The 12,500-nt window shown below is 45.0% G+C and overlaps 1 protein-coding gene across 1 annotated transcript in view; it reads left to right on the top strand.

Annotated features, from left to right (window-relative positions):
- sdk2a (sidekick cell adhesion molecule 2a) overlaps window positions 1–12,500 on the top strand; it is a 205,116-nt gene that overhangs the window by 156,300 nt on the left and 36,316 nt on the right. Inside the window, exons 17-27 of the mRNA XM_063186368.1 lie at window positions 2,508–2,689; window positions 3,080–3,195; window positions 3,476–3,671; window positions 3,929–4,027; window positions 4,347–4,538; window positions 5,283–5,404; window positions 5,874–5,983; window positions 7,496–7,646; window positions 8,985–9,222; window positions 11,042–11,157; window positions 11,541–11,730. Coding sequence (XP_063042438.1) covers window positions 2,508–2,689; window positions 3,080–3,195; window positions 3,476–3,671; window positions 3,929–4,027; window positions 4,347–4,538; window positions 5,283–5,404; window positions 5,874–5,983; window positions 7,496–7,646; window positions 8,985–9,222; window positions 11,042–11,157; window positions 11,541–11,730 — 1,712 coding nt within the window. The remainder of the gene's footprint in view (window positions 1–2,507; window positions 2,690–3,079; window positions 3,196–3,475; window positions 3,672–3,928; window positions 4,028–4,346; window positions 4,539–5,282; window positions 5,405–5,873; window positions 5,984–7,495; window positions 7,647–8,984; window positions 9,223–11,041; window positions 11,158–11,540; window positions 11,731–12,500) is intronic.

Below are 12,500 nucleotides of genomic sequence, written 5' to 3'. Positions count from 1 at the left end.
ACACACACGCTCACACACACACGAGCACACACACACACACTGGTAGTTGGGTACACACACACACACACACACACACACACACACACACACACACACACACACACACACACACACACACACACACACACACACACACACACACACACACACACACAATACACTTACACACACACAGCCTGGCCATGCATGTCAGGGCCCAGCTTGCTTATCTAAAGGTTAGCCGCTATCAGGATTATGTTTAGAGGGCAACCAGCCCCCAAACTGTTTGTGTTGTCATCATGCGCTGATCCAGAGCAGGTTGTGAGCTAGCTAGGCAAGTGGCCAAGTGGGGATATTGGACTGTTCTGCTCACTGCTCGCACCACCAGAACTTGTCCCAGTCCGCCCCCCCCAATCTTACTTAGTTAGTTGCTGTTTACCAGTGCATGGTAACATAACTGTGTTGTTGTTGTTGTTGTTGTTGTTGTTGTTGTTGTTGTTGTTGTTGTTGTTGCACGGACAAGAAGCAAGTGAAGGGGGAAAAAAGAGGGAAAATGACGGAGCGAGCTTGCAGGGGCTGGTGGCAAACCCCAACAGTGTTACGCAAAGTTAATTGCAAAAAGAGTCCCCGCTGCAGCGTTCTCTAGTAGACCAAGCTCAAGGGCTGAACAGCTCAGAGAGTTTTAGGCACAGAGTGCCATTTTATGACATTAGCGCAATCACAATCACAGTGTGAGACTAATAACCTCATAATAGAGAGGGCCAAAGCACACAAGTTTACTCTCTGGCTTTCGGATTAAAAAAAGCCAAAAAAATATTAAGGTTCAAGTCTCAGTTGACTGCACTGTTAGCTCTACTTCATCACGGGGCGTTGGTTTAACTCCCCCGCTCCACTCCGCTCCAAATCCCAGTGGCTCGACCGTGGCTAAGGGAGTTATGGTGCGTTCCCCAGGGTTGGGAGATGGGATGTTTCTGACCTCCTACTTGCTGAAATGCATTGGAACGCCTGTTGAAGTGGAATGTTCAAGTCGCGAGCTGGGGCAAAAGCAAAGCAACCGACTTTGCCCCATTGACTATCGTGATGTCACCACAGCAATGGCAGCGCACAGTATTAGGAATAGTTTATGTTGCACATCACCATTCTATGGACAAATAAAGTTGATTCAAACAGGTTAACAGTTGCAAAACAGCCTATTAACTATTCTAAGGTGTAGTTATATTGACATTGCGTATTTCCAAGACGAAATGCGGCTAAATGAAAATCACGCATGATGTTGTTTACATTGCTGACATCTTTGAGAAGTGGATATGTAGTTCTTGTCCCTCCATGTTTGTAGTTTGTTCGACTTGCTGGTTGGAACGCTTTCAAGTGGGAGGTAGCTGCCTTCTTGTTGCCTACTAGGAAGCTCCTACCTCTGGGGAATGCAGCATTAGTTTGTAGATGTGAACGGAAGGTTACAGGTTAAAAGGTCATACCATCCATGGCCTAATGGTGCATTCCAGTCCCATATCATCCTAGTAGGAGATCGCACTTATCCAACCTCCTACTACGAAAAATGCTCTGGAACGCCAGTCGAAGTGGGAGCTCCAACTAGCGACTACTCCCACCTCAACAAATCTAAGTCGGATGATAATGGCGGCCCCCATGGAGCCGTTATTTAAAATGTCAATAAATAGTGAAACTCCATTTCTCTTTTGTGCAGCTATTCTAAACACAGCCATTTTTACTCAACATAATATTTGTGTTATTACATGATATTGTGTCAACATAAATGTAACATTTGACAGAGTAATAACTATTATGGCTCTTTTGGCTTGTATCAAAACACTTAAGTCAGCTCAACCACAGCGGTTGCCATGGATGTAGAACTTCCACTTCAACTGTCAGGAACGGCAGCTGAAATATTCAGGTAGGATAAGTGCAATCTCCTACTAGGATGATTTGGGACTGGAATGGGCCATTAGTGCCCTTGAGCACAGCACCTAACCTCAAATTCCAGGGACTTTAACCAAATACTCTGTAGGCCTACTTATGATAGCTGAAATTCTCTTTGGATAAAAGTGTCAGCTAAGTGCAATGTAATATAAGGTAGGCCGGCAACCTGTTGCTTTACATTACAACAACTCTATTGCTGCTACAATCCCCACCCTTCACAATAAAATATGCAGTATTACTTCAACCCTTAGAGAGTACTTTGGTATCAAATACACTCTGGAAGATGTTAAATCAAGTCTCTAAGTCGTTCTCAACCTTTTTTGAATGAACGCCCCTAGACCTCATCATAAACCATCCAACCCCCCCCCCCCCCCCTGATCTCATCATAAGCCTGCCAGAGCCCCCCCTTAGTATTAAACAATTAAAATAGACTAATGGCAACTAAGCCATTACCCTCTCATCTGTATCCTTCTCAATGCCCCCCTAGGGCTTCTCAATGCAGCCCCCCATTGAGAAACACTATTCTGCATCTAACTCTGCATCCTTTCTTTCCTGCTGTGTACCTCCTCTTTGTACTTGTCCTGGTACTGTAGGTACTGTCTCTCAGGTCTGCCAGTGGACTGCCAGATCAAGAACATCACCAACCCGGACCAGACCAACATGCTGCTGGAGGACCTCATCATCTGGACCAACTACGAGATCGAGGTGGCCGCGTACAACGGCGCCGGCCAAGGCATCTTCAGCCACAAGGTCACCGAATGGACTCTGCAAGGAGGTGAGCAAGCACTGTGGAGAAAGAGAGAGAGAGGAGATAAACAATGCGGTGGTACAGTTGTGTTGTGTTGTGCAAGGCTTTATTGTTCCGTACAGTAGAGTCTCCAGAGAGGTTTTTTACCCAGTGTGGTTCAGATCGATATGCTATTTTTTACTATTGCACTGCCAAGGGCAGTTGTGAATGTTACTGGGAGAAAGGCTCAATATTCTCCACATTGTGAGAATTATATGGCTTTCATGGCTGTATGAATGATGTGGCTCCAATGGTTGTACAGTATGGCTAGAAGAATAACCAAACAAACGTTGTTCTACTTTACTCGCTCTGTCCTTACTTGTAATGGCCGTGTGTTCCACTCTTGCTCTCTCTTGAAATTCCCGGCGTTTCCTGCAGTGCCCACCGTTCCCCCGGGTAACGTCCAGGCCGAGGCTGTCAACTCCAGCACGGTGCGCTTCACGTGGAACGCCCCGAGCCCCCAGTTCATCAACGGCATCAACCAGGGCTACAAGGTCTGTATCTCACCACTGCCCTCCAGTGGCCAAAGCTAGAAGTGCAGCTCCATAGACGGCTCCCTGCCACCCACCCAGTTCTTCCTAGTGCTGCTCAGGGGCCCGTTTCCAAGCACCATTCTTGCTGGCCAGTTAGCACACTGAGTTGGCTGCTGTCGCGTAACTGCATTGCACCCAGCAACGTAGCCAACATAGTCTGAGAAACAATGTATTTTTTTGGAAAATGAACACCAGTTTGATTTATTTTGTTGTTTGTGTTGGGCCTTTCTTGCCTTGTTAGCTCTTGGCATGGGAGCCTGGCCACGAGGACGACGTTACCATGGTGACGGTGCGGCCCAACTTCCAGGACAGTGTGCACGTGGGCTACATCTCGGGCTTGAAGAAGTTCGCCCAGTACTACACCTCCGTGCTGTGCTTCACCACGCCAGGGGACGGGCCCCGCAGCCCGGCACACAGAGTGCGCACCCACGAGGACAGTAAGTGACCGCAGCAGCCTCAGCTTGGTGTAGACCACAACTAATGCACAGACGAACACATCCAAAATACAATTATATCATCAATGACTTGGAGCACAGAATGGGTTATGACTCCTTCCTTTATGTAATGTTTTACTGTGCAATTATGGCATACCTTCATTAATGAAGTATATCTGCTCTAGTCTAGTTTATTGGTGCTGTATTTATTTCACAATTCACTAGACTATTACTTTTAATCGTGTAATATTTCTGTGCAGCACCTGGTCCTGTGGGTCACCTCAGCTTCACTGACATCCTGGACACGTCCCTCAAAGTCAGCTGGAAAGAGCCACACGAGAAAAACGGCGTCCTCACAGGTGGGTCCATCTATTATAGCTCTCATCTCTACTTTCTTCTTCACAGAACACTTAACAACAATATGAGCAACAGAAGGACTTGTCCGGTTTATAATGTAGAGTCATCCTAACCTAATGGCCTTATTATGTAGTAATGCAAGAGCTGAAAAACATTCAGACTTGATGGTGCTTGAAATAGTCCAATGTTTCTGCTAGTAGATAAGCAGAACTTGAAAATATGAAACCTATGCATACAATACATAGTATAGAGAATTCCTTCTTGCTTGTCCATCCTTCCCTCCGAGAGCCTCCATTTTAAATCCCATTCTGGTTGCCCCAGGTTACCGCATCTCCTGGGAGGAGTTCAACCGCACCAACACGCGGGTCACCCACTACCTCCCCAACCAGACGCAGGAGTACCGTGTGACGGGCCTCACCGCCCTCACCACCTACACCATCCAGGTGGCCGGCATGACCTCCAAGGGCCAGGGCCAGGTCTCCTCCTCCACCATCTCCTCTGGGGTGCCTCCAGGTAGGTCACCCAGCCCGCCCACCCCCCACCCCCCACCAAAATTGCAGCTTTCGGCTGGGTTGGCGGGAGTGGATTGTGGGTTGTTGGGCGTGCGTGGGGCGGGTCAGGGGCTGTGAGGAAAGGTCTGGTCTGGGGCTCTGTCTAGTGTGTTGCATTGTGGAGACCTGTGGGGAGAGAGTTTTGCCCTTTCGCTTTGATGGAGGAGGAACAACGTGCCCTTTTGTCTGATGACTTAGGACTTGTAGACTGAGGAGTCTGCCCTATTCTTAGACAAACACATCCTTCTCCTTCTCACCCCTGGAGCTGATGTCTGATGTACATAATATGGTCGCTAGGGTGTGTGTGTAGAGTAGTGTGTGTGTGTGTGTGTGTGCGTGTGTGTGTGCGTGTGTGTGTGTGTGTGTGTGTGTGCGTGTGCGTGTGCGTGTGCGTGCGTGTGCGTCCGTGTGCGCGTGTGCATGCTTGTGTCCGAGTGTTTGTGTGTTGCGTGCGTTTGTTTGGGTATCCTTAAGAGTGTGTGTGTGTGTGTGCGTGTGTGTGCACCTGTGGCACGCATACCGTTCATGTGTGTGTTTGCAGTACTTTGTGTGTTTGCAGTCGTGTGTTGACGTGTGTAATAATTGTCTTCCGTAACATTGAGCTCCACTGTTTGGCCTGGATCCAGACCTCCAGCGTCGTGTGCTGTCAAGTCTCTGATCTCTCGCTCCCTCACACTTGCCCTCTTTTTTCATGTGTGTGCTGCAGAGATGCCTGGACCCCCCACCAACATCGCGATCTCCAACATCGGGCCTCGCTCGGTCACGCTGCAGTTTAAACCCGGCTACGACGGCAAGACCTCCATCTCCCGCTGGCAGGTGGAAGCGCAGGTACCTACAGAGGAGATGCAAGCCGACGACCTCCACCTCCACCTCCACTCCCCCCCAAGCTCACTTCCCCCAGCCCCAGCCTCCCCAGCCCGCTCTCCTCTCCCTCCCTCCCATCGACACGCTCCATGTTTAGCTATCAATATGGCTGTCTTCCACTTGTTTACTGTCTTTCACCTTGTCTCTCCACGTTAGCCTCTCATCCATTACCCTTTGTATCACCTCGTATTGATCCGCCGTGGTCTCTACCTTTTCACTCCCTCGCTCCTTGTCCATCGCTCACCCACTCTGGGTCTATTCATCCTCTAGGACTTGACTTGAGCACAGCTGTTGAGAGATTTCCTGTGGAGATGATGCCTCTTGTGGACAAATGCGTTGCTGTTTTTCTTCCCCCAATTTGATTCCTTTTGTAATGATCAAGGTCTTTTTTTTTTTTTTTGCTTCTGCTTTCTCGACTGCCATTGGTCCGCAGATTGGCGTGATGGGAGAGAATGAGGAGTGGGTGACGGTTCACCAGCTGTCCAACGAGCCCGATGCCAGATCTCTGGAGGTCCTGGGGCTGAACCCTTACACCTTCTACAGGTAACTCCTACGCACCTTCCCATATGGAAAGGAGATTGTAAAATCATACACAAGGGTTTTTTTGCAAGTTTTACAAATTCTAAAATATTTGTATATGACAGTGAAAACAGATATATGCTTCTTGGTAAATTTACTCCTGAAAGTGGGCCCATTTCTCATACATAATTATTAGGTGAAACTAGTATGAATAAAGTACAAATTGTACACGGTATTTACAGATAATGTTCATATAATCTGTTCATATTATAATTCTGTATTATAAAACACCAAGAGTAAATCATATACCCTATGGCATATATGTTTTATATAAATAATTCTTTATCATGTTTTCCCTATGGGTACTCAGTGTCATAGTACAGCTGCATGTGTATGCTGGCTCATGGCAGGTAGAGCCTCAGATCTGTCACGTTTATACCGGTTTCATCCACACACAATATATAACAAAGGAGGTTCTCACCTTACAGGGGTGAGAAACGAATAACTGCCATGTTATTTGGCCTATAATGCGATGTTATTGTGATTCACTGTGTTTTATGATGCGCTGAATTTTGCCATTTGGCTCTGCAACACATTGCAGTTTATTTGTGCCATATATTATGGTTTATGCACTGGGATCCCCAGGCAGCCATCATGCTGTGATAAAACTGTCCTCAACTCTGACTTTGTCTTTAATGTCCACCGGTGCTGAAAGAGAAGAATGACATTTTGTGCCAGGTTTTGTGCACTTTAAAAGGAATATTACCAGATAAGATGACAATGTAAATGTACGCAGGCAATAGACACATAGATCTACACATCTACACATACAGTAGGTACGTAGTCAACTAAAATGATCATCATCACATCATTGGACTTATATATTATTGGAAATGTATAATATGAGGCTGAACGCCACAGTGATATGATTTATTATGCCAGAAAATATCACAGCACCACAGTGAGCCAATTTGTTCTCTCAGTGCTAATAAATAATGAACACACACTCCATGCCTTGGGGTGTAGAAATCAAGTCTAGGTCTCTAGTTCATAGTGTTGCCAGTGTAGGATTCATGATGGCTGCTTGACCAGTTAGTTGGAACATCACATTGAAATGAATACTTTCTAGAAAAAAAATATTTCAGTGATATAGTATATATATCATTGGAAATTAATATTACTTAAATATAAAGTGTGGTATCCATGGTATCCACATATGATGAGCAGTAGTAGTGTGAACCTCAGCAAAACAGTAAATTAAGATATGGCACTGAAATGAGTACTTTTGACAAACAAATTTGTCTCAGTGATATATTATGAAATTATAATGTACAGTTTTCTTTATATTAAATGTAATGTAATGTCATTTAAAGTGTGGTATCCATGGTATCCAAGTGTGGTAAGCAGTAGTAGCATGAACCCAATTACGTTCTTGTTAGCAGAATATATACTGTATATATACGTCGTTGACTATATACTGTATAACAGCCTTGGGCATAATAGATAATCACCACATCACTCACTGTGTGCCTGTAGGTTTCGCATGAGGCAGGTGAACATCGTGGGCACCAGCCCCGCTAGCCAGCCCTCCAGGAAGATCCAGACGCTGCAGGCACCTCCAGACATCGCCCCGGCCAACGTCACCCTCCGCACGGCCAGCGAGACCAGCCTCTGGCTCAGATGGGTGGTGAGTTCACTTCAGTGCAATGCACCAACTGAGTGGCCTGGGACCCAAAACACGGCCTGGGCATTTTTGGCACAGACCAGTCCTCCACCCGAACCCCCACCACTACACCATAATTATGATGAGCTCATTCCATAGTATATAGTAAGGATGCAGTATAGAGCCGGCCCATTAAAATTGTGGGCCGGTCTGTAAGGGAAAATTTGGGGGGGAAACCAGCCAAATAACAAAAGCATCAATGGCCCCTGAGAGCTGTCGACCCACCAGAAAAATGACATGTATGCCAGATGACGAGCCCAGCACTGCAAAACTATATGAGTGCTGTATCTATTGTTCAATACCTTCCACACTGCCTCAATTGTCCATTGTATTTTTTTTTGTATTGTATTACGTGTTGTACTGTGTAAATCTTCAGTGTAGTCTCTGGCTGATATCATGGCCGTAGCCACATGAGGTAAGGGAGGTCAGGACCTCCCTTATTTTTAGAGACAATAATATATTTTTTAATCTCAGTTTTTGCATACACATTTCAATTGACATTTTTATTTACATAGCTTTTGGTGTATGGGTGAGTGTGTGGCTGGCACCATTAGACAGGTCTCTTTCTGCCCTTCCCAACAGTATGTGCATGACTCATGTGTGTACCTGACTCTGCAATTGATGTACTGTAATTAATTATTTTTTAATTCCCAGAAACAGATATTTTCAGCTTCAAAACATACTGTCTTTTGATCATACTAGTAAATGTTGGTTAATTATTTGGCAAATATCCATGAAAAGACTTGAAAAATTGGCAGAAGACATCTCAGTTTCAATGACCAGAATAGTTGCAATAGATATTCCGGACACCATCATACACACCTTTACAAAAAAATTGGCTATGGACTATGGACCTCCCTTATTTAAAACTCCTGGCTACGGCCATGGCTGAGATAGGTGGTGAGTTCACTTGAGTGCACCAACAGACAGTGGTATGACTGTAAACTGCCACAAATCTGCTGAATTGCTCTCCTCCAACCGTCTGCCGTCTGTGGCGATAAAAAAGTGGGGGGGAAACAACACTTATGCGAAACAAATTGTCCGTGAACGATAAAGCGAATTAAAAAATCAAGATGTTTCGAAAATGATGAAACGTGCAAACAAGGATTTCAGCAGAAGTTGAATATAAAGATGAACACAATCTCAATAATAGATGACGAAATACTTGAGATTTTCTTTCTTTTTTACAGAGATCTGGCCTCAGCCCATACATAGATAAATAGAGCTCGTATAGATTTTCCTGCCCATTTCTTCCCTGACACTCAGTCCAAGTACTTAAGTGTTTGTCTGGTTCCCTGCCAGCCCTTGCCAGAGTGGGAGTACAACGGCAACCCGGACCTGCTGGGCTACCGGGTGCAGTACTCGCGGGCCGGGTCCAAGGCCGGCTTTCTGTCCCATGTAATAGCGGACCGGCTGGAGCGCGAGTTCACCATCGAGGACCTGGAGGAGTGGACCGAGTACGAGGTGCGCGTCCAGGCCTTCAACAACATCGGCAGCGGGCCCCTCAGTCCACCCATCGTCGGCAGGACCCGCGAGTCCGGTAAGAAGCCTTGTGATGGAGGGTGCAGGGGTATACTGCCCTACTAAGGCAAAAGACAGTAACTCACCAGAGTGTGAAACTGAGAAAAATGATGTTAAAGTTATCTTAAAATAAATTAATGTCACCACAATCTGGTTATAGCTACAAAGCTGTAATTTTCACAGTTTGTAGTGTATGCCTGCCTACATCTATTCATAAAAAATAATTTTACAAATAGTTAACCTTTGACCCCTTTTTGGAAGTTACTGTGTTCTGCCTTAGCATTGCCCCCGGAATGACAATTAGTCATACTAAGGCAGAAGACAGTAACTTCCATTTTAAATCTGAATAATAAGCAACAAATACAACTTTCACATATAATTTAAGCAGTATACACACTATTAGAGTCATTATGACAAAATGTCATGTTTATTAACATATAAATTGTTAATAATAATAATAATAATAATATAATTATAGGCTAAATGGGTTTTGTGTGTGTATTTGTATTTCATACTACCTCAAATAGTAGTTACACACATTGCCTAGCAGGCTGATCATGTTTCATAATATAATAGTTTCATTTTATATTTTTTTGATTATTTACATGACTGAAATTTAAAGAAGGAGTTTTAACTGTTAACAGATGAACAGTAACTGAAGTTACTGTGTTCTGCCTCAGTTTGGAACATCAGAGTTCCAGAATTCTGCAGGTCCAGAGCAGAAGGCAAAAAGCAGTAACTGAAGTTACTGTCTTCTGCCTTAGTTTACCCAAAGGATTTTCAGCTTGTTTTACTTTACACCTTTTTTACCCTCAAAACAACTGATTTCAAACTCCATCTTTGTTCACATGATAAAACTGATGCTTATTATTGCAAATATGACAAAAACTCATTTTTGAAAAATTTGAAGTTACTGCCTTTTGCCTTAGCAGGGCAGTATAGAGACCCCAGTATCCCAGTAATATCCCAGTAAGATCGCTGTGTCCCCCCAATGACAATACCTGTAATAATCAAAACAGACCTCCCATACTCTACACAAACAGACTTCACATACCCACTTACACCCCCCAATCCTGACATGGATCTGCCCCAATACATGGAGTGACCATCAATGGGGTTGTGGGTGCACTCTGACTTTAACGCCAACAAGCCTGGATCTTTGGTGTCGTGATCAGAGGACTAATTTGGTACCCCTGAAGGCCCGGATTTGAGTCCCAGCAGGGCAACTCTACAGTACTTCTCTGCATTAGAAGGTAGTTTAGCTTCCAGTGGTTTCAGGAAATCCCCAAGAGTGACTCTTTCAAGCTGTTTCAGTAAGCTCTTCATCTTTTGCGTCTTCATTGCCTCTCTTGATTTACTGTGCATTGGTTTCTCAGAGTGGGTTAAATGTATTCACACACACACATGCCATGTATCTACACTGTGATGTCTTCCACGGAACCCTGGGGCGCACTCACCCATGCTGTTTGACCATCATCATTAGCAGTCAATTGCAGCTGAAGGATTTTCCTCCGGATCCGAGGGATTCGCACATCATCACTACTGTACCAGTGTTTTAATGAGAAACATAACCTGACAAAATGAGAAACATATACAACATTTTCTGTCTGACTCTAAGTGTGTGTGTATGCATGTGTGTGTGTGTGTGGGGATATATTTGTGTTTATGCATGTGTTTATATGTGTGTGTGTGTGGAAGGTTGTGTGTGAGTGCGTGTGTGCGTACATGCGTGCTTGCATGTGTCTGTCTGTCTGTCGATTGGTCTATCTGTCTGTGTGCATTCATGTATGTGGGTGTGTCCGCCCTGTGCCTCGTTAACCCTTTCCTCTCCCCCACAGTGCCATCTAGTGGTCCCAGTAACGTCTCGGCCTTCGCCACCACCTCCAGCAGCATCCTGGTGCGCTGGGGAGAGGTGCTGGAGCAAGACCGCAACGGACTCATCCTGGGATACAAGGTAGGCATGGCATTTTTACTTCTAAACTTCTCTTCACTTTTCTTTACTCCCTCTATAGTTTGAGAACTTCTGCCCTGAAGACTGTGCGATCCTTTGACCTCTTTTTTCTAGCATATTAAATATCTATGGTATAGGAAATGCTCTCTACGTCGTTTGTATGCGTCACAATGCTTACTTTCCCTTTACGCTGAACGCCACCACCTTAACTGCATAGCAGACAGTGTTATTAACTGTAGCTCCTTTGTCAGCAAAATAACTCAAGAACTCATGAATATATTGTTCAGAAGTTTTGACTGTATTTGAAGTGCCACTGCCTTGGGTTGGTTCTTGTTTAGTGAATATTAGATCACTGGTTCTCTCTCTCTCTCGCTCTCCTCCCTCAGGTGGCATTTAAAGAGAAGGACCTTGATACTGACCTGTGTTTCTGGACGGTGGAGGGCAACAACAGCCACAGTGTGCAGCTGACGGGTCTGGGCAAGTATGTCCTGTATGAGATCCAGGTCCTGGCCTTCACCCGCATAGGAGACGGCAGGCCCAGCTCCCCACCCATCCTGGAGAGGACCCTGGATGACGGTGAGGACCCTGGAGCAACGGGCTGCTCTGTTTATCTATTATAGATATGTAGCTTTTATCTCAAACAATGTAGGCTGCAACGCCTGTTAGTTTACCTGGCATGTTTCAATAGGAAGACTTTTATCTTCATCAGACAGTCACACAGGTGTTGATTGTTTGATGTGCTATGATCAGCAGATGCTAATTATGTTAACATCAATTATGTGGTATTATCAACAAAAACATGAACGACAACCACACCTGTGGCCTTATGTCTATGGATTAGATTTTGTAATCACAAGGTTCAAGGTTCGAACCCTGTACGGAAAAAAAGTTAAATGTGGGTGCTGTCCAATACTCTCATCCATAGCTTACAGTAAGTGCCATTGAGAAAGCACCTGACCTCTTATTGCTCCAGGGACTGCAACCAATACCCTGTACCTAAATAACTGTAAGCTGCTTTGGCCAGATGAGTGTAATGAGTACTGAGGAACATGGAACAACTGGCAGCTGTGTTTCTCCCATCATTGAAGATCCTGTCTTACCCCGCATATAGCTTTCTCAAACACGTCCACGGTGCTTTGATGTGCCCACTTAAAAGGCCCGAAGTGAAAAGTGTGCTTTAAGAAGCCGGCTTTTACAGATTAACAGCTTTTCGTTGTTTGTACTTTGTAGACTACAAAGCTGTTATTAGAGCTACACTGACACCGATCCTAACTGCAGCTACTATCTTCCTTCAAACGCGTTCATAATGCTTTGAGGGTTCCACTTCTTCAATGCCTATAAAGCTT

The sequence above is a fragment of the Engraulis encrasicolus genome, chromosome 2 (assembly GCF_034702125.1).
Source record: "Engraulis encrasicolus isolate BLACKSEA-1 chromosome 2, IST_EnEncr_1.0, whole genome shotgun sequence".
Lineage (NCBI taxonomy): Eukaryota > Metazoa > Chordata > Actinopteri > Clupeiformes > Engraulidae > Engraulis > Engraulis encrasicolus.
Note: the sequence above shows the minus strand (reverse complement) of the source record. Positions and strands in the feature narration are given on the sequence as shown.